This window comes from Hemitrygon akajei, chromosome 6, assembly GCF_048418815.1.
Source record: "Hemitrygon akajei chromosome 6, sHemAka1.3, whole genome shotgun sequence".
NCBI classification, from domain to species: domain Eukaryota; kingdom Metazoa; phylum Chordata; class Chondrichthyes; order Myliobatiformes; family Dasyatidae; genus Hemitrygon; species Hemitrygon akajei.
In genome coordinates, this window is record NC_133129.1 from 36,916,440 (window position 1) to 36,939,565 (window position 23,126).

General features: G+C 41.1%; 1 protein-coding gene across 10 annotated transcripts in view; it reads right to left on the minus strand.

The window, feature by feature from the left end:
• Nucleotides 1-262: 262 nt before the first annotated feature.
• Nucleotides 263-23,126, minus strand: part of LOC140728963 (long-chain-fatty-acid--CoA ligase 1-like) — a 199,243-nt gene continuing 176,379 nt past the window's right edge. For all 10 annotated transcript variants that reach the window (XM_073048125.1, XM_073048126.1, XM_073048131.1 and 7 more), the window contains 5 exons: nucleotides 20,285-20,401; nucleotides 18,320-18,463; nucleotides 16,168-16,269; nucleotides 7,872-7,943; nucleotides 263-938 (listed from right to left, as the gene is read on the minus strand). In XM_073048125.1, the coding sequence (XP_072904226.1) occupies nucleotides 798-938; nucleotides 7,872-7,943; nucleotides 16,168-16,269; nucleotides 18,320-18,463; nucleotides 20,285-20,401 (576 nt within the window). In that variant the 3' untranslated portion in view covers nucleotides 263-797. The remainder of the gene's footprint in view (nucleotides 939-7,871; nucleotides 7,944-16,167; nucleotides 16,270-18,319; nucleotides 18,464-20,284; nucleotides 20,402-23,126) is intronic.

Genomic DNA, 23,126 nt, shown 5'->3' on the forward strand with positions numbered 1-23,126 from the left:
AGAACGAAGTAAAGACCAGAAAAGTAGATCATCATTTGCAAATACCTTCAGTTAGTGACTTCAGGCTCACTGAGGATGGCATATACCACTTATGAAAGAACTTGCTACCAACTGTTATGGGTTGTGGAGGCAATGGTAAAATAGTACTTTAGCATGCAACAAGTTCTGCTATGCAATATATTTCACAGGGTAGCCATATCCAACTCATTTTGACACAGCAAGCATATTTTTTGCTGAGTAATGCATAACAATGAACAAATAATACAGAAAACATACTTTTTATTTTTACTTCACTGACAATTTGCAAATCTTCCGTTTGGTTCTCTGTACAAAAACATCTACAATGGCAAGCCTTTTTAACATAATCAAATGTCAGGGAGATATAAATTAAACATGTAATCTTGTTAAAGCTTTCATTATTAATTTTCATTTCACTTTAGACATTTGTGCAACAGCTGCTGCATACATAGATATAAAAATTATGTTATTCAATAGTGCATTTGTGACAACTGTACATCCTTCCACACAAGTGCAACTTAATTTGTGCTTCCTTTCATTTCAAGTTTGTGATACCATTCCCCCATGAAAGAGATGAATGCTTCAAATATAAGGCATTTTGGAAATTAACAAATGTATTTAAACAGTGATACGATTTGATTTTTTTGGCTCACAAGGCTTGTTGTACAAAATATGAATATATTTATATATATATTCTGGTAGATCATTGCAAAGCATCAGTTATCATTATCAAATGAACAAGGACAGTAATTAGATTTGCTTCAAAAACGTGCACTTGTTTATACAGTGTGTTTTGCATAAAGTTCAGTGATTTGTGCGCTGAAGAATTTTCTTAGTTCTGCTCTCTTTGTCTTGAACGTTGGTGTCAAAAGGCCACTTTGAACAGTTAGCATCTCAGGATAGATATAAATATCCTTCACCTATTCAAATCGAAAGAAATAAAGGCAAGGTCAAATCTAGTTTATCATCAAAGTACATACAGTGCCTATGAAAAGTATTCACACCCCCTTGCAAGTTTTCATGATCTATTGTTTTACAACATTGAAGCACAGTGGATTTAACGGTGTTTCTGACACTGATCAACAGAAAAGACTCTTTCATGTCAAAGTGAAAACAAATTTCTACAAATTGGTCTAGTTTTATTACAATTATTAAACACCAAATAATTGATTGCATAATTACCTACCTTCTTCAAGTCAGTATTTAGTAAATGCACCTTTAGTAGCAATTAGTCTTGAGACTGTATGAATAAGGCTCTATCGGCTTTGCACATCTGGACACTACAATTTTTCCCCATTCTTTTTGACAAAACTACTCAAGTGCTGTCAGATGGCATGGGGATCATGCATGAACAGCCCTCATCAAGCCCAGCCAAATTCTCAACTGGACTGAGGTCTGGACTCTGACTTGGCCACTCCAGGACATTAACTTTATTGTTTTTAAGCCTTTACTTTGGAGCTTTGCCTTTAAGCTTGGGCTCTGCCTTGCTAGAAAACAAATTTTCTCTCAAGTTGCAGTTCTCTTACATAATGCATCACATTTTCCTCCAGGATTTTCCTGTTTTTTTTTTTGCTGCATTTATTTTATCTTCTACCTTCACTAGCCTTCTGGGGCCTGCTGCAATGAAGTATCCCCCACAGCATGACACAGCCACCCTGCTTCATGGTATGGATGGTGTGTTTTTGATGATGTGCGGTTACACCAAACATAGCATTTAGTCTGATGGCCAACTCAATTTTGGTTTCATCAGACCATAGAACCTTCTTCCAACTGACTCCAGTCTCCCACATGCCTTCTGGCAAACTCTGGTGGGATTTCATGTGAGTTCTTTTTCCCCCAACGGTGGTTTTCACTTTGCCACTCTCCCATAAAGCTGCCACTGCTGAAGCACCTTGGCAAGTTGTTATATCCGCAGTCCCTCCCATCTCAGCCACAGACCTTTTTGTAACTCCTCCAGAGTTGTCATAGGTATCTTGGTAGCCTCCCTCACTCATCCCCTTCTTGCATGGTCACTCCGTTTTTGAGGACGGCCTGCTCTAGGCAGATTTACAGCTGTACCATATTCTTTCCATTTCTTTGATTGACTTAACTGTACTCCAAGGGATATTCTGTGACTTGGAAATTTTCTTGTATCCATCTCCTGACCCATTTTTCAATAACCTTTTCCTAGAGTTGCTCAGAGTTCTTTTATCTTCGTGGTGTAGTTTTTGCCAGGATACTGACTCACTAGCAGTTGGACCTTCCAGACAAAGGGTATATTTTTACTTCAATCAATTGAAGCAACTTGATCGCACACAGGTGATCTCCAATTAAATAATTATGTGACTTCTAAAACCATTGCCTGCACCAGTGATGATTGGGCGTGTCATATTAAAGGGGGTGAATACTTCTGCAATAAATTATTTGGGGTGTTTTATATTTGTAATTAATTTAGATCACTTTGCAGAGATCCGATTTCACTTTGACCCCAGTGAGTCTTTTTCTGTTGATCAGTGTCAAAAAAGCCAAATTAAATCCACCGTGATGCAATATTGTAAAACAATAAAACATGAAGCCTTTCAAGGGGGAGTGAATACTTGTTTTATGTCACCATAAAATTGATTATTAAAGACATCGGAATTAAATTGTCTAAGTAAATTTGATTTAAATTTGGCATTAAGAGATAATTTATTTACTGTACTAACAATATTTTTTTACCTCTTCCAAAAAGGTCTACCTATATTGGTCCTCTTCCCCTGCCCCTGCAATTCAACATTTTCTCACCAGGTAACATTCTGATTTCAAGTTCATGTTGACCGTCCCATATTTCCTCTTCAGCTAACTGACATTCTACATCTTCCCTTCCATGCTAAGCACTCTTATTTTCCACACTACTCTCTCTGTCCCATTCCCTTCCCATTTTAAATTCTTACCCTGGCCATTCTTATTCCCTCATCTATCCCTACACCAGTACTTTTGCTAAGGACCAGGCCAGTCTCCTCTGCTAGCTGTTAGGTTGATGGGTGACTGTAAATTACCCCTGGTGTAAATGGGTGGTAGGAGAATGGGCACGTGAAAGAGAATAGGTTATGATTAGAGGACACTGGTCCTGCTGGGGATTAAAAGTCAAAATTATCAATGTTGCAAAAGCATCTAAAGTTGCTATATTAAAAAAAACCAGAAGTATCCCCAATTTCATTTATGTAGAAGAGGTAGTGCATTGGGAAATAGCATCTCATCACAATAATCTCAATCCCACAAAAGAATAGTCAAATGCAGTGTTCGAACGACAAGGTGAAGTATGGAGTGTGATGGTCAAACCGCTTGTCAAATTTCATTAGTTGAGTGGTCTGGAGTGAAAAAATTATATATAGTCAGGGTCCATTTAGGACATTTGGATAGTGTGTTTTTGTTAAAGATTATATAGTTTTCTGCCTTTTCTTGGAGCTGTGATCATTTAGATCTTTGCCAGCTTTGGTTAATACATTCTTAGTCTCGTCAACAACATGTTTGCGTTAACATGAAAAAAAAGTTGATTTGGATGAGTATGCAGCTGGCATGAATCAAAATCAGAATCAGGTTTAATTTCACCAACATATGTTATGAAATTTGCTGTTCTGCTGCAAAAAGAGAGCAAAACAAAGTGAAGTTGTATACATGGATTCATTGCCCATTCAGAAATCTGAAGGTGGAGGGAAAGAAGCTGTTCCTACAACATTAGTAAGAGAATGACACCAAAATTGGTGATGTAGCGGACAGTGAAGTTTATTTCTGGTAACAATCAACGTTAATCCACTAGATCAACGGGAAAAGTGGGCAAAGCAACTAAAGTGGAAATTTAAACAACAACACACACAAAATGCTGGTGGAACACAGCAGGCCAGGCAGCATCTATAAGGAGAAGCACTGTCAACGTTTCGGGCCAAGACCCTCTGTCAGGACTAACTGAAGAGACAGATACTAAGAGATTTGAAAGTAGTGAGGGGAGGGGTATATGCGAAATGCTAGGAGAAGACCGGAGGGGGTGGGATGAAGCTAAGAGCTGGAAAGGTGATTGGCGAAAGTGATACAGAACTGGAGGAGGGAAAGGATCATGGGATGGGAGGCCTCGGGAGAAAGAAAGGGGGAGGGGGGAAGCACCAGAGGGAGATGGAGAACAGGCAGAGTGATGGGCAGAGAGAGAGAGAGAGAGAGAATAAAAGCAAACAACTAAATATGTCAAGAATGGGGTAAGAAGGGGAGGAGGGGCATTAACAGAAGTTAGAGAAGTCAATGTTCATGTCATCAGGTTGGAGGCTACCCAGCCGGTATATAAGGTGTTGTTCCTCCAACCTGAGTTTGGATTCATTTTGACAGTAGAGAAGGCCATGGATAGACATATCAGAATGGGAATGGGACGTGGAATTAAAATGTGTGGCCACTGGGAGATCCTGCTTTCTCTGGCAGACCGAGCGTAGGTGTTCAGCGAAACGGTCTCCCAGTCTGCATCGGGTCTCACCAATGTATAAAAGGCCACACTGGGAGCACCAGACGCAGTATACCACACCAGCCGACTTACAGGTGACCCATTAACTTCCATTAATGCCCCTCCTCCCCTTCTTACCCCATCCCTGACATATTTAGTTGTTTGGTTTTTTTTTCTCTCTCTCTCTGACCACCTGGCGCTTCTAGGCCCTACCCCCCCCCCCCCCCCCCATCTCTATTACTGGGCTTCGGCCTCTCTTCCCCCTCATTCCTGATGAAGGGTCTCGGCCCGAAACGTTGGCTACTCTTTTCTCACGGATGCTGCCTGACCTGCTGAGTTCTTCCAGCGTTGTGTACGTATTCTTACAGGTGAAGTGTCGCCTCACCTGGAAGGACTGGCTGGGGCCCTGAATGGTGGTGAGGGAGGAAGTGTAAGGGCAGGTGTAGCACTTGTTCCGCTTACAAGGGTAAGTGCCAGGAGGGAGATCGGTGGGAAGGGATGGGGGGGGGGGGGTGGGGGGACACAGGTGGACAAGGGAGTCGTGTAGGGAGCGATACCTGCGGAAAGCAGAAAGAGGTGGGGAGGGAAAGATGTGCTTGGCAGTAGGATCCCGTTGGAGGTGGCGAAAGTTACGGAGAATTATACGTTGGACCTGGAGGCTGGTAGGTAAGGACAAGGGGAACCCTATCCTGAGCGGGGTGGCGGGCAGATGGGGTGAGGGCAGATGTGCGGGAAATGGGAGAGACACATTTGAGAGCAGAGTTGATGGTGGAAGAAGGGAAGCCACTTTGTTTAAAAAAGGAAGACATCTCCTTCGTCCTGGAATGAAAAGCCTCATCCTGAGAGCAGATGCAGCAGAGACGGAGGAATTGTGAGAAGGGGATAGCATTTTTGCAAGAGACAGGGTGGGAAGAGGAATAGTCCAGGTAGCTGTGAGAGTCTGTAGGCTTATAGCAGATATCAGTAGATAAGCCGTCTCCAGAGATGGAGACAGAAAGATTAAGAAAGGGGAGGGAGGTTTCAGAAATGGACCAGGTAAATTTGAAGGCAGGGTGAAAGTTGGAGGCAAAGTTAATGAAGTCGACGAGCTCAGCATGTGTGCAAGAGGCAGCGCCAATGCAGTCGTCGATGTAGCGAAGGAAAAGAGGGGGATGGATACCGGTATAGACTTGGAACATGGACTGTTCCACAAAGCCAACAAAAAGGCAGGCATAACTGGGACCCATACGGGTGCCCATGGCTACACCCTTGGTTTGGAGGAAGTGGGAGGAGCCAAAGGAGAAATTATTAAGAGTAAGAACTAATTCGGCTAGACGGAGGAGAGTGGTGTTAGAGCGGAATTGGTTAGGTCTGGAATCCAAAAAGAAGCGAAGAGCTTTGAAACCGTCCTAGTGGGGGATGGAGGTATATAGGGACTGGACGTCCATGGTGAAAATAAGGCGGTGAGGGCCACGGAACTTAAAATCATTGAAAAAATTCAATGTGTGAGAAGTGTCACGAACATAGGTGGGAAGAGATTGAACATGGGGGGGGAGGGATAAAACAGTGTCCAGGTATGCAGAAATGAGTTTGGTGGGGCAGGAGCAAGCTGAGACAATAGGTCTACCTGGACAGGCAGGTTTGTGGATCTTGGGTAGGAGGTAGAAACGGGAAGTGCGGGGTGTGGGAACTATGAGGTTGGTGGCAGTGGATGGGAGATCCCCAGAGCTGATAAGGATGGTGATGGTATAGGAGACAATGGCCTGGTGGCCCTTAGTGGGGTCATGATCAAGGGGTAAATAAGAGGAGGCATCAGAGAGTTGTCGCTGTGCCTCGGCCAGGTAGAAGTCAGTACGCCAGACAACAACAGCTCCCCCTTATCAGAGAGTTTTATTTAGGTGGAAATTTAACTCAGATAAAAGAAAAAATTATGCATTTTTGGAAATTAAACCAGGACACAGTAAAAGATGGGGCTTTGGGCTATTGTAGAACAGAGACCCCCCAGGGCAGAAATACTTAAGATTCTATGACGTATGAGCAGAATTAGGCCATTTGGCCGATTAACTCAGCTCCACCATTCAATCATGGCTGATTAGTTTTCAATACCATTCCCCCACTTAATCCCCTCATCAATCTCTGCCTTTAATACACGCAATGACTTAGCCAACAAATTCCACAGATTCACCATTCTCTGGCTGAGAAAATTACTCCTCATCTCAGTTTTAAAGGGACACCCCTTTATTCTAAGGCTCTGCTCGAAGATCCTAGACACCCCAACAAATGGAAATATCCTTTCGTACATCCACTCTATCAAGACCCTTCATTATCTGGTAGGTTTCAGTGAGATCCTCCCATCCTTATGATAGCCAATGAGAAAAGGCCCAAAGATAGTCAGATTCCTGGAAGTGGCCACACAGCTCAACAGGATGGTAAAGACAGCATATGGCACACGTGTCTTCAGAGGACAAAAATTTGGATTTCATTTTTTATACCTAAACAAGATGTTGGTGAGATTGGATTTGGTGTACTGTGTGCAGTCACTATACCATGGAAAGGATGTGATTAAGCTAAAGAATGTAAAAAAGATTCACAAGAATATTGATGGTATTGGAGGGTTCATGTTCTAAGGAGAGGGGAGAGAGACTGGGACTGTTTTCCGTGGAGCATCAGAGCCTGAGGGGTATGCTGGCAGTTCCAGTGGACCGGGTTCAATTCCCGCCACTGTCTGTAAAGAGCTTGTATGGTCTCCCCATGACTGGCTGTTCTGGTTTCCACCCACAGTCCCAAAACATACTGGTTGACAGGTTCATTGGTTACTGTAATTTGCCCCATGATTAGGCTAGCGTTATACTGGAGGATGCCAGCAGTGCAGCTTGACAGGCCTATTCTACACTGCATCCCAATAAATAAATAAACATCCAGTTGTTTAGAAAATCATGAAGGACATAGATAAGGTGGATGATCACAGTCTTTTTCCCAGGACAGGGAAGAACTACAGGGCATATGTTTAAAGTGAGTGGGGAAACATTTAAATTGGGCCTGAGGATCAAATTTTTCCACAAGGAGAGTACTGGGTACAGGGAATGAACTGCCAGTGGAAATTGTAAAGTTTGAAATGGAAACAATGAGAAAGTTTAGAAGACATTTGGACAGGCGTATGAACAGGAAGATTCATGAACAGGAGCATGAGCTAAACACAAACAAAAATGGGACAAGTTGAGATAAGTGCCTCAGCATGGAAGAAATGGGCCAAAAGGCATGTTTTCCACACTAATAACACTATGATTATGACTCCATCAGAAACTCTCTCCTTAAGTAATGAAAAGGGAAGTTACAAAATTTGGAGGAAGGAAAGAAGGAAGGATATTAAAGATTAATTTTAAAGATATTAAAGATATGGCACAGCCAGTAAAAACAATTGTATGCTTACTTGTTCAAATGTTTTCAGTCCAGCTTCCTTTCCTATCTTCAGCAAATTTTCTAAAATAGCATCCTTTAAAGCCTGGACAGAAAACAAAAGAGAAAATGAATACACAGAAAAAAAATGGTTAAGACAAGTGGAGGAACATAATTAATGTTTAATGACAAGTGGAGGAACATAATTAATGACTTTGGTTCATTGAGACCACTACATTTCAGCTCAATTAAGCAGCTACCCCAACTAGCCAAAGTTTCATGGAAATTAATTAAAAAGGAACAAAAAAAAACCCTACTGTATAACTGAGTAACAAATTATATATTTAAATGAAATATAGAACAAATCAGAACACTAACAATATGACCATAGTACTATAAAACTGTGTATAGGTTCCTAACAGCTATCAACAAAGGAATTCATCCAGTTTACGCTGCCTTATTCTTTTGATGGACTGAAAATGAAACACAAATCAGTGCCAACATCTCATGTGGATAATGGACTGCCTTCATAAAATGTTTTCGATGATTGCATCCTCCAAGTCTTCATTTACATCGTAACATTGAAGATGATTGTCGATACCTTCAAATTCTTCAAAGTTCCTAACTTGCTGAAATAGTGAAATTATTTAATTTTCACACCCAGCCATTTCTCACTTCTCCATGCCTGAATGGTTGAAACGGCAGTGTGTAAAACAGTTTTTTTGTTCTCTTACTGCTTATTTCTCAACAAAAATCACTGCTCTTTGAACACAAACACACACAACTGACACTATTGAAAAACTCTTTTTCTTTAAGCACAGTATAGTATCTGACGGCCACACATTTACATGTGACCAACACCAGTTAGAAACTGTTTGGCAACAGTCTCCTATGCCAATTAACTGGCATAGTGTCTGTCTCAAAAAAACAAAGGCAATCCCAGCTATTTTCTCCATTAGTTTTTGTTCTTTAAGAGTCATCCCAAATAAGCAGCTGCCCTGATTAACTAATAGCCCAATTAACCTGAATCCACTGTATTGTGTATCTTAATAAATTAATTATGGAAAATATACCTGACTAATAAACTAAAATATTTTGAGCCAAATTCAGATAAAACATTCCACAACTGAATCAGGTTTATTAGCACAGAAATACAGTACCTATAAAAAGTATTCCCTCACCCTGGAAGTTTTCATGTTTTATTGTTTTACAACATTGAATCAGACTGGACTTAATTTGGCTTTGTTTGACACCGATCAACAGAAAAGAATCTTTCATGTCAAAGTGAAAACAGATCTCCACAAAGAGATCCAAATTAATTACAAATATAAAACACAAAATAATTAATTGCATAAGTTTTCACCCCCTTGAATACAGTATTTAGTGCATGCACCTTTAGCAGTTCTCTATCAGCTTTGCACATCTGGACACTGCAATTTTTCCACATTCTTCTTTACAAAACTGCTCAAGCTGTGTCAGATTGCATGGGGATTGCGAGTGAATTGCCCTTTTCAAGTCCAGCCACAAATTCTCAATTGAGTTGAGGTCTGGATGCCAATTTGGCCAATCTGGGGCATTAACTTTGTTGTTTTTAAGCCATTCATGTGTGGCTTTGGCTTTATGCTTGGGGTCATTGCCTTGATGGAAAACAAATCTTCTCCCAAGTCACAGTTCTCTTGCAGACTGCATCAGGTTTTCCTCCAGGATTTCCCTGTATTTTGCTGCATTCATTTAACCCTCTACTTTCACAAGCCTTCCAGGGCCTGCTGCGGTGAAGCATCCCCACAGCATGACGTAGCTACCACCATGCTTCACGGTAGGGATGGTGTGTTTTTGAAGATGTGCAGTGCTTGCCTTACACCAAACATAGCATTTAGTCTGAAGGCCAAAAGTCACAATTTTGATTTCATCAGACCATAGAACCTTCTTCCAGCTCCCACATAACTTTTGGCAAACTCAAGCCAAGATTTCATGCAAATTATTTTTCCCCAACACAGGCTTTCTCTTTCCCACTCTCCCATAAAGCTGTGACTGGTGAAGCACCTGGGAAACAGTTGTCATATGCGCAGTCCTTCCCATCTCAGTTGTCATGGGTATCTTGGTGGCCTCCCTCACTTGTCCCCTTCTTGCATGGTCACTCCATTTTTGAGGACAGCCTGCTCTAGGCAGAATATGTGCCATATTCTTTTCATATCTTGATGATTGACTTAACCGTACTCCAAGGGATATTCAGTGACTTGGAAATTTTCCAAGTCCCTATCTCCTAACCTGTGCTTTTTAATAACCTTTCAGCAGAGTTGCTTGGAGTGTTCCTTTGTCTTCATGGTGTAGTTTTTGCTACGATACTGACTCACCAGCAGTTGGACCTTCCAAATACAGCAGTATTTTTACTACAATCAATTGAAAAACCTGACTGCACACAGGTCTCCAAAAACAGATCTCCATTTAACTAATTATGTGACTTCTAAAACCAATTGGCTGCACCAGTGATGATTTGGTGCGCCACATTAAAGGGGGTCAATGCTTAGTTTTATACATAGAATTAATTTAGATCACTTGGTTGTGGATCTATTTTCATTTTGACACGCAAAGAGTCTTTTCTGTTAATCTGTGTCAAAAAAAAAAAGCCAAATTAAATCCACTATGATTCAATGCTGTAAAATTACATGAAAACTTTCAGGGGGTGGGGGTGAATACTTTTTATAGGCACTGTAAGTTGTGTAATTTGTTGTTTTGTGGCAGCAGTACAGTGCAAGACAAAAAAAAAATGTTACCAATTAATTCACTGACAAGCTCTGCTTAGCTTCTTACGTCGAGATTTCCAGAAACACACCAACTTGGCTGATGACTCAGTGCTCAATTTTAGAAGTACCACCTTTCTTACACCATTAAGTTTGGTCTAAATGCCTGTTAATGACATTATTTGAAATTCTGTAGAGTGTTGTTGCTTTGATCGATATTTATGTCATACCTACCAACACCAAAACAATTTAACTGACCATTTATAACATCACTGCTTCTGGAATCTTTCTACGTGCAAACTGGCTACTATATTTCCTTCACAACTATTAATATTCTACTCAGTAGTGCAAGTGATGCAGTATTGCAAGGTCCCTGGCAGAAATATTTAAAACACCCTTAGCCATGGGCATAGCTAATGTTTCATTGTCTGAGAAAGGCTCTAGGAAATAGCTGGAAAACTATAAGCTGGTGAGCCCGATATCACATGTGGGTAAATTACTGTAAGGTATTCTAAGAGACAGGACGTACAAATATTGGATAGCCAGGGTATGACTAGGGACAGTCAACGTGGCTTTGTGCGTGGCAGGTCACGTCTAATTAATCTCACAGGACTTTCCACGGAGGTTTAGCAAGAAGTTTGATGATGGAAAGGCGGTGGACTTTTTCAACCTGGATTTTAGCAAGGCTTTTGACAAAGTCACACATGGCGGCTGGTACAGAAGGTTAAATTGCTTGCTATTCAAGATAAAATAGTCAATTGGATTCAACATTGGCTTAGCAGGAGAAGCCAGAGAGTGGTAGTAGATAACAACACACACAAAATGCTGGTGGAACACAGCAGGCCAGGCAGCATCTATAGGGAGAAGCGCTGTCGACGTTTCGGGCCGAGACCCTTCGTCAGGACTAACCGAAAGGAAAGATAGTAAGAGATTTGAAAGTAGTGGGGGGAGGGGGAAATGCGAAATGATAGGAGAAGACCGGGGGGGGGGGGGGGGGGGAATGAAGCTAAGAGCTGGAAAGGTGATTGGCAAAAGTGATACGGAGCTGGAGAAGGGAAAGGATTATGGGACGGGAGGCCTCAGGAGAAAGAAAGGAGGTGGGGGGAGCACCAGAGGGAGATGGAGAACGGGCAAACAACTAAATATGTCAGGGATGGGGTAAGAAGGGGAGGAGGGGCATTAACGGAAGTTAGAGAAGTCAATGTTCATGCCATCAGGTTGGAGGCTACCCAGCCGGTATATAAGGTGTTGTTCCTCCAACCTGAGTTTGGATTCATTTTGACAATAGAGGAGGCCATGGATAGACATATCAGAATGGGAATGGGACATGGAATTAAAATGTGTGGCCACTGGGAGATCCTGCTTTCTCTGGCGGACCGAGCGTAGGTGTTCAGCGAAACGGTCTCCCAGTCTGTGTCGGGTCTTCTCCTATCATTTTGCATTTCCCCTCCCCCCACTACTTTCAAATCTCTTACTATCTTCCCTTTCAGTTAGTCCTGATGAAGGGTCTCGGCCCGAAACGTCGACAGCGCTTCTCCCTATAGATGCTGCCTGGCCTGATGTGTTCCACCAGCATTTTGTGTGTGTTGTTCTTTGAATTTCCAGCATCTGCAGATTTCCTTGTGAGTGGTAGTAGATGGTTGCTTCTCTGACTGGAGGCCTGTGACTAGTGGCGTGCTGCAGGAGTCAGTTCTGGGTCCATCATTTGTCATCTACATTAATGATTTCGATGACAATATGGCAAACTGGATCAGTAGACTTGCAGATGACACCAAGATTGGGGACGTAGTGGATAGTAATTAAGGTTATCAAAGATTGCAAATTGATGTAGACCAGCTGTGGAAATGGGCTGCAAATGGCAGATGGTATTTAATTCAAACAACTATGAGGTTTTGCACTTTGGAAAGATAAACCAAACTAAAACTTACACAGTGAATGGTAGGGCACTGAGGTGTGCGGTAGAACAAAGGGATCTGGGAATATAGATCCATAGTTCCTTGAAAGTCGCATCACAGGGAGTGAAGTTGTAAAGAGTGTTTTTGGAACATCAGGCACAGAGTTCAAGAGCTAGGATTAATGTTGAAGTTATACAAGACATACCTGAAACTGAACTGGAGGTATTGCGTGCAGTTTTGGTCACCTACTTACAAGGAGGAGAAAATTTATAAGGAAGCTGCCAGGTCTTGAGTTACAAAGAAAAGTTGAATAGGTCGGGACTTCATTTACTGGAGTGCAGTAGAATGAAGAAAGATCTTAAGAAGAATATAAAATGAGGGGTATAGCTAAAGGTCGATACTTGAAGCTTGATTTGTCATGTGTATATTGAAAGAATGAAACGTGTTGTTTGCGTCAATGTCCAACATCTCCAAGATGTCCTGGAGGCAGCCCACAACTGTCGCTGTGCTTCCAGCACCAACATAACATGCCTGCAACTTACTAACACTAACTTATATTATCTTTGGAACGTGGGAAGAAACAAGAACACCCAGAGGAAACCACACTGTATATATGGTTCTTGTGGGAGAGTTTTAAATTGGAGTAGGGCAACTTCCAAGGGCATTAAATAAGAGCTCATAGTTAATTGGAAACACCTTTTTCCCTGGCAAGTCCATGTGTGCAGGGAGTTTAAAGATCAATTGCACAGAGCATAGGAAAAGTATGTTACTGTCAGAAGGAAGGACAGGGATGGAAAGATAAGAGAACCTTGGATGTCCAGAGGTGATGAATTCAGTTAAGTAAAAGAAGTATGTAAAACTTAGGAAGTTAGGATCAAACAAAGCACATGATGACTATAAAGCAGCCAGGAAAGAATAAAGAAGGAAATTAGGAGAGCCAGGAGGGGGCATGCAAAGTCCTTGGCAAGGGCAAGGTGAATCCCAAGGCAATCTATACATAAATCAAGAACAAGAAAATGACTAGGGAAAGGATAGAACCACACAAGGATAAAAGGGGGTAACATTTGCTTCAATGCAGAGAATGTGAGTGAGGTACTTAATGAGTACTTTGCTTCAGTATTTACCAAGGAAAAAGTCATGGAGGACCAGGAGATCAGTGCTGAGTGTATAAATACATTACGGTGTTTAGAGGTCAAGGAGGAGGAAGTGTTGGGCCTTCTAATGAGTATTAAGGTGGACAAGTCCCCAGGGCCTGATGGAATTTACCCCTGGTTATTGATGGAGGCATGAGACGAGAGTGCTGGGGCCCTGACCAGCATCTTCCTGTCCTCTCTGCACAGGTGATGTCCCAGAGGACTGGTGAGTGGCTAATGCTGTACCTCTATTAAAGCAGGGAACAAGGAAAAGTCCTGGGAACTATAGACCAGTGAGACTCACATCAGTTGTAGGAAAATTGCTGGTGAAAATTCTTCGCCAGCAATCAGGATATATAAACATTTGGAAACCCATGGCCTAATTAGAGAGACCCAGCATGGCTTTGTACAGGGCAGGTTGTGTCTTGGCAACTTGATTGAATTTTTTGACAAGGTGATAAGCGAGATTGATGAGGGCAGGTAGGCGGATGTTGTCTATCTGGATTTTAGTCAGGCATTTGACGAAGTCCCTCATGGGAAGCAAATCCAGAAGATTAAGATGAAGGTGTCTGCGGCAAATTGGCTGTTTGGATTCAGAACTGGCTTACGCATAGAAGACTGAGTGCAATGGTTGAAGGGACTTGTTCAGTCTGGAGGACTCTAATTAGTGGTGTTCCACAGCGATCTGTGCTGGGACCTCTGCTGTTTGCCATGTGTAGAAATGTCCTGGATGAAAATATAGATGGGTAGGTGAGTAAGTCTGCAGATGATACTAAGATTGGTGGAGTTGTGGACAGTGTGGAACACTGGCAAAGAATACAATGCAACGTAGATCAGTTGCAGAGGCCGATGATGCTCAACCCAGATAAATGCAAGGTGTTGTACTTGGGAGGGTAAATGCAAGGAGACCGTACACTGTTGCAGGCAAGATCCTTAACAGTGTTGCTGAGCAGAGAGACCTTGGGATCCAAGTTCACAGCTCCTTGAAAGTGGCTACACAGGTTGATAAGGTGGTTAAGGCGGCTTGTGGAATGCTTGCTTTTATTCGTCGAGGCATTGAGTTCAAAAGTCAAAAGGTTATGTTGCGACTTTATTAAACACTGGTTAGGCCACATCTGGAGTATTGCATGCAGTTCTGCTCACCCCACTATGGGAAGGGTGCTGAGGCTTTGGAAATGGTGCAGAAAAGGTTTAGAACATAAAACAGTACAGCACATTACAGGCCCTTCGGCCCACAATGTTGTGCCGACCCTCAAACCCTGCCTCCCATATAACCCCCCACCTTAAATTCCTCCATATACCTATCTAGTAGTCTCTTAGACTTCACTAACGTATCTGCCTCCACCACTGACTCAGGCAGTGCATTCCACGCACCAACCACTCTCTGAGCGAAAAAACCTTCCTCTAATATCCCCCTTGAACTTCCCTCCCCTTACCTTAAAGCCATGTCCTCTTGTATTGAGCAGTGGTGCCCTGGGGAAGAGGTGCTGGCTATCCACTCTGTCTATTCCTCTTAATATCTTGTACACCTCTATCATGTCTCCTCTCATCCTCCTTCTCTCCAAAGAGTAAAGCCCTAGCTCCCTTAATCTCTGAGTTTACTAGGATGCTGGCTGTTTTAGAGGGCATGTGCTATCATGAGAGGCTGGATAAACTTGGGTTGTTTTCTCTGGAGCGCCAGAGGCTGAGGGGAGATTTCATAGTGGTTTATAAGATTATGAGGGGTATAGATAGAGTAAACAGGGAGTATGTGTTTACCAGGATTGAAATGTCTAATACCAGAGGGCATTGAATTGAAGGCGAGTTGGGGTAGGTTTAAAAGGGGATATGAGGGATGCTTTTTTTCCACTCAGAGAATGGTGGATGCCTGCAATGTGCTGCCTGGTACGGTTTTACAGGTAAATGCATTAGAGGCTTTTAAGAGACATTTAGATAGGCACATGGATGTAAGGAAGATGGACAAATATGGACATTGTGTAGGTAGGAGGCATTAGTGCTTGGGTGTTTTTGATTTGCTTTTTATCTGGTTTAGCACAACACTGTGGATCGAGCGGCCTGTACCTGTGCTTCACTGTTCTACGTTCTATACAAACTCCTTACAGACACGGATGGGAAATGCACACCAATCTTACACGCTATAAAGCATCACACTAATTACCCCACTACCATGCCGCCCTTTAAGACAAGTTTGGTTAAGTACATAGATAAGAGAGGTGTGGAGAGCAGTGATCGAAATGCAGGTAAATGGGACAAGGTAGAAGGACAAGCCAGAATAGACCATATGGACCGAAGGGCCTGTGTCTATGCTGTAGTGTTCTATGATTCTATTAATCCAAGGCAGTGAATGCGATAGAGCACCATGATAAGACAAAGTAATTAATCCCCGTCCAATTCTACTTATCCTGAACGGTGATCAAACAGGAACATACCCTGTAACATACTCTACATTGGCAAACTCCTGCTACCATTTCAATCAAGAGGAATGAAAATAAATAAGCAATTTTTTTTTTAAAGTGTAGTGAACTCATTGTACAAATGGATCTTTAGATCACAGTACTTGCCTTGCTTTTACATAAATCTTCAAATGATCCTTTAATATGCCTCTTTAGGGCCCAGTCAGTTAACACCTCAGGATCAGGTATCACAATTCCCACCAGAAAAGCCTGCAATACAAGAAATCAGTACATCCTTTCAGGTTTCAAGCTTACACCAATATTACGTAAAAAGGTGTTTTTTTATAAATCATTGTTGGATTCAAAGGGTTTCTGGCAAAGTATCTTTTAATCATTGTAGGGAAAAGTAAGAGTCCCAATAGAGTGGGAGTGTGTGTGTATATATTTAATTTCCCCCACTGCCCCCAATCCCAAAATATACAGAGAAACATGCATTTAAAAAGGGACCAGTCAATTTTCCAAGCTTGTTAAATAATGCCTATTTGCAAACATGCATACAGAAGATGCTTGATGTTCCCACATTCTGGTGTCTTCTTTAACTTTCTACAGCAAACAGTGCAGAATGATTAATTTCTATAAGATCCTAAGACATTGGGGCAGAATTAGACCACGTGGCCCATTGAGAGTGCTCTGCCATTCCATCATGGCTGATGTATTATCCCTTTCAACCCTATTCTCCTGCCTTCTCTTGTAACCTTTGATGCCCATAGACTTATCAACTCTGCTTTAAATATACCCAATAACTTGGCCTCCATAGCCATCTGTGGCAAAGAATTCCACTGATTCACCACCCTCTGGCTGAAGAAATTCCTCATCATCTGTTTGAAAGAGATGTCCCCCAATTCTGAGACTGTGTCTTCTGGTCTTAGACCAACCTACTACAGGAAACATCCTCTCCACATCCACTACATCCAGGTCTTTCAATTTTCGATAGGTTTCAATGAGATCCCACCTCATTCTTCTGAACTCCAGCAAGTAGAGCCCCAGAGTCATCAAACATTCCTCATTCCCGGAATCATTCTTGTGAACCTCTGCCAGACCCTCTTCAATGCCAGCACATCCCGTCTTAAATAAAGGGACAAAAGCTGCTCACAAAGATATAACCACAAAGAAGAGAAAATTTGCAGTTGCTGGAAATCCAAGCAACAAACACACAAAATGCTGGAGGAACTCGGCAGGCCAGGCAGCATCTATGGAAAAAAAGCACAGCCGAAGTTTTGGGCCGAGACCTTTCATCAGGACTGGAAAAAAGATGAGTCAGAATAAGAAAGTCGGAGGCAGGGGGTGGGGGGGAATTTCTGTTGCATAAAAATCAGTGTGGTCTGATCAATGCCTTGTAAAGCTCCAGCATTACAGCCTTTTCCTTTTCAAAGGAGAGTGACCATATGGTTCCAGAAATGAATGATTTTAGTTATCAAATTATGTTGGAAAAGCTGGGGTTGATTTTCTTGGAAACAAAAGAAGTTGAGAAAGATTTAAAATTTAAACCTCTTAAGATTATAACAGGTTCAAATAAAACAGGCAAAGAAAAACTATTTCCAACACAGTCTTGGTACAAGGACTACAGGACAATGCAAGGTTCTGGATGAGAGATACATCACTACCCACCAACTCCATCTGGTACCTCTTGCCTGTCTGCTGGTGTGACATAGGACTAACCAATTACTTCCAAAGCCACATGAAAGTACTGGAGATGCACCACCAATACTACATCTCCATTCCCATTCCCAGTATCTCTCTCTGGGACAAATTCTCCAACAGTAAAATCCTAATTACAGTCAGTCAACTCACTCAAATGTCAACACCTTCAGAAGCTCATGACCATGTGTTGAGAGCACAGAGAAGCCCAGCCCAAATGATAGAATGACTGCACACCTTCCCATAATACCCAACATTGACCTCTTTGGCCATGCCAGATCAAACAAACCTAGAGTGGAAGCAAGTCATCCTTGAGCCCAAGGGACTGCTGAGGAAACTAAAGCAAACCTACTTGAGAATACTTTCCAGTTCTAGCAGGCCTTTAATTCGTAAATTAGTTTGATTTATTGAGAGGCAAAACCATTAAGTGACCTGTTCAGAGTGTAGCCAGGAGGGAGTTAAATCCTGGGCAGAAGCACAAAATGCTTCAGTGTGAATAAGCAACTTGCTTGATTGTACCATCCAATCTAAACTTCAGCTACAATGTTCTACTTGAAAGCTGTAACATTTCAATTGTAGAATAGAACTAAGTTCCAATTAGAAGTGCAGAGACTGGATTTACCTGCAGACTGTCACCGTGAACAAACACCTGAGCAACTGGCTCAGACCTCACATAGATGTTCTCAATTTTTTCAGGTGCTATGTACTCGCCCTGTGCCAATTTGAATATGTGCTTTTTGCGATCAATTATCTTCAGAGTCCCATTCTGTTTTAAAAGAAAAGCAACAGGATTCAGTTTTCTGTTCCTTTACCAGAGCCAGTCACATATTTACAAAACATAAAACAGCAGATGCTAGAAACCAAAGCAAGAATAGAAATGCTGGAAGAATTCAGTCAAGCAGGATCTGTGGGAAGATAAACCAGTTCTGTTAATGCAAAACAGCAAATCTTCCTCAGAACTACAATTCATCATGTCGTTTTGATCCAATTTCTTTTGATCAGTAGACGACATTATCATGTGCCCTAAATACAAAAAGAAAATTAACAGTTGTGCTGGGAATGTCTTTCTAGTATTTCATGGAATGAGATTTCTGCTGAAAGTGTGTGTAATGACTTCAAAACAGCACATAACACTTTTTATGCCAGTTTGATGAAAAGGTACCATGTCTCTTTATAATCCAATTCTCAGTCTTTGGTTCCTTAGCACTTTATTTTAAATGAACATTAAATAAAGATTTAAAAAGAGATACTCGTTTAAAAAGAGAAAATATCCTTATCATCATCTGCTACTGCATGTTTAGATAGGATTAGATATATTACATATATTCCTTCTGCTTGCGCAAGCTATTTCAAACTTTCAGAATAGTCACCTGTAGGATTTAAATTCTGTCACTAAATGAATAAAAGGGGCTTCTAATACCTAATCATACTGGCATTTATCATGTGTAAATGTGTATATATTTACAATAGGATGACATCCCAACTGCTGAAAAACCTCTGCATATTCAAACTTTGCTGGGAATCCAGCTACCCAAATAAGCCCTCTTTTACCGCTGTGTTGAGGGATGGTTCTTTGAATGTAATAGTGTGTATTGATGCAGCTCTCTATGTCCCAGATTGAATATTTCTTACCATTTGCATTAATAAAAGAACCTCCTGAATGGATGTCCCACTGCTAAAAAAAAACGCAATGGGAATCTTTCCATATTGTTAAAGGGATTAAGTGTGATCAATCACAATAATCATGGAAGTAGTTTAATGTTCACTTTATTATCCTCCCCTTACCACCACCATACCAGCATCCCTTGAATAAATGCTTGCAATCTGAGTTCATACTGGAAAAACAGCTACAGGATCAGAAATAGCTGACAGAACCAGAGTCCAAGACAGCTTGTACATATCTCAAGTACCGTTGAACAGTGTGAAGTACCATATTAACAATAATATCCTTTCTATAAGATAAGGTTATAAAAATAAGAGAAAAATATAATGAGTATTCTAACATTTACAAAAATATAATGTGTAGGATTCTGTGCATTTCTGCTTTTCAGAGTTCTAAACTAATGTAATTGTCTTGCAAGTCAATTGCACTTAACCGTAAAGGTAACAAACAGGTTAGTCAAGGACATATGTATATACAGAAAAGTACTGGAAAAGTGCCAATAACATCACCCACTATGCTCATAGAATATTTGTCCCACTTCCACCAGAGAGGAGGCTACGTAGCAACCATGCTGGACCTCCAGGCTCAAAAAGCAGTTACTTTCCCCAAGCAGCAAGGATGATCAGCACCTCCATCAACTAACCTACCCGTCCACACCCCTCATCACCATTACTTTATCATTTCCTGTCAGTCACCTTATGTACAGACACTACTGTGCCTGGAGTCACTTTACGGACATACAATCTGTCTATGTATAAAAGCTATCTTATGTATTTATTTATTTACTTATATTTATTAAGTGTTTTGCAATTATTATCTTATTTTGGTTTTTTATTTGTGCTGCATCAGATCCAGAGTAACAATGATTTTGTTTTCCTTTACACTTGTGCACTGGAAATGACACTAAACAAACTTGAATCTTACCGGCAGCCACTTTCCTATATCCCCAGTGTGCAACCAGTCATCCGTATCCAGAGCTTCTGCAGTTTTCTCAGGGTCTTTTAGGTAACCAGAAAACACATTTGGCCCCTTTATACATACCTGCAATAATAAAATTTTATATTTCCATAATAACATAACAATGGGTTGCAAGAGTAAACCAGCTGGTCCAGATCAGCTTCTCATCAACATCTTAAACGATCTTTTACCTCTGAGCCATTTTTCTGCACCATCCAGATATCTTTCATTCTCTTAATATCCAGAAAATGATAAATCCCTGCTTTTAATGAAATCAATGATTGAGTTTCCACTGCATTTTGGCAGAGGGAATTCTAAAATGAAAGCACCTTCTGAGTGGAGAAACTTCCCAACACAGACATGAATGATTCACACCTTATTTTAAGCCTAAAGGCTTACCCTTCTTCAATATCAATCCCCACAAAATAAGGTGAGGTACACAAGATGAGCAATATTCAAGCACAATTCCAAACAGATCTGTCATGGCAAGGGCTGTTTCCCCATTTCTCCAATTAAAAAAATATCCAATGTTCTAGCAAGCACATTTGATAAGAGTTTTCCAAAATTGCTGTGACCAATTCCACCCGTCAAAAATTCAATCAGTAATGGAGTATAACATATTCAAAACCTTATTCACACAGACTGGCTATAACATACATGCTATTTGTGCATAGTTATGTTCTGCAAATTAAAAATGTTCAAACTCAATTAAATATTCCCCCTGTATGAAGTGGTATACAGGAAAAAAATTGAAAGATGTATTAAAGTAAGTAATTTACAGAAAGGCCATTCTTTTCCGTCCTTTCATTTTGGAGTGCATAGAAATTAAATATTTGCTCCTGGCACCACGTCAGCTACTTAACTCAGTACCTCCCAACAAAACAGAATGGAAAAAAATCGTCTGGGAAGGATCATGGTCCTGAGTTTCACAGTTTCAACCAAGGTGGATAGATCTGTGCAAAGCTGTTGATGATTATATGATTCAGCCAGACTGGTTTGTTAGCTAACTAAGCCAAGTCTACATATTGTAATTATGTAGGTGCTGTCATGGGTCAGACAAATTATGAGAAGTCCAAACCCATTTGCTGTATCAGTGCATCCATAATTATGGATGAAGCTATATAATTATGAACACACCTCTAAATTGGTGAAGGAAAATTTACTGGGTTCAATGAACTGGGTAGATCTAATTTTACTTTAATTCATTCACAGGGTATGGGTATAGTTATCAAAGCAACAATTCTCTGAGTCTAAGAAAGTGCTTCTGCTCTACCATCCTGGATCACTTCCATTCTTCTGACAAAGGTGCTCACAATGTAATTAGTTAGAGAGTGCCAGTATTTCAATTCAGTGACCATTAAAACAATGGAGGTATGTTTCTAAATCAGGGTATTACAAAATTTAGAGAGGACCTCAAAGCTGGCAATACTCTCACACACCTGCTGCATATGTACTAGGTGATGGGAGTAATTTGGGAGCTGTGCAATATAACTGCAGGGTAGCTTGTAAATTGTGGTTGATAGGATACTAAGAGTGTGCCATAAATATTACTTGTCATTAATTAGTGCAAACAAACATCATCCAGATCTTCCTGCATGTGGGCACAGACAGGTCCATTAGCTACAAAATTTTAAATGCAACTGAAATCTTTGTTTCATCTTCGAAATCTTTGCTTAATATTTCTGACATTAAGATGGAGGGAAGATAGCCAGTGATAACCCGAGAATACTTCCCAAGGAATTTCTACAGCAATTCCCTGGGGACCAAGATCACTGACTAAAAATAACCACTTTTCCTTCTTCAAGGTACAAGTCCAACCAGAGAAGAACTTTCTAATTTTCAATGAGTTCAAGTGTGGCAATAAGGAGTTCTGGAATAATTGGTCAGGTAGGTGCAGCCTCAATGTCAAGGACAGTCATTGTACCTGAAAAACTACAATGCATCTACCAATAGTCAATAAGACAAGTTAAATGCTTGGTCACATACCTGAAACACTAATTATTTTTCTCTCTACAATAATGTCACATGACATGCTGAGAATTCCCAGCATTCAGTTTTTTTTTTTAAAATACAGATTTTGCATTCAGTACTTTACAGCTGAGCCAGCTCTTTGACAAAATTTAATCGTTGGTCCCTGCTTAAATTTCCATAGCCCAGCAAAATTCTTATGAAGCTAAATGGAAAAATCAAGGGCAAAAGTCATAACACCAGATTTTCTCTCACAGCTAAAACAGTTAAAAATATTTGTTAAATTATTCTATTTCCATTTGTCTTTATTACCCAAGAATCAGAAATCAATCACTCTTCACCTCTTCAACCTTCCACCAGTCATACCTAGTTTTCATGTACAGACTGTGGTTATCAGACTTGAATGCCACAGATCTAGCCCTCAGCAGATGAGATACCTCCTGGTTCAATCATGGCTTTTGGTTTGGGAATCTACGGCAAGTTTTTGGAAGCACACACTCATTCACACAGGTTTTAGTGAAGTTGGTAATCATGGAAAAATAGAGTAACACACACAAAATGCTGAAGGAACTCAGTAGGCAGGGCAGCATCTTTGTAGAGGAAAGAGTCAACGTTTTGGGGTCAGACCTTTCGTCAGAACTGGAAAAGAAGTGGGGAGAGACTAGCAGACACCAACAGAATCAACAAACTCATTCATAAGGCCAGTGATGTTGTGGGGGTGGAACTGGACTCTCTGAACGTGGTGTCTGAAAAGAGGATGCTGTCCAAGTTGCATGCCATCTTGGACAATGTGTTCCATCCACTCCATAATGTACTGGTTAGGCACAGGAGTACATTCAGC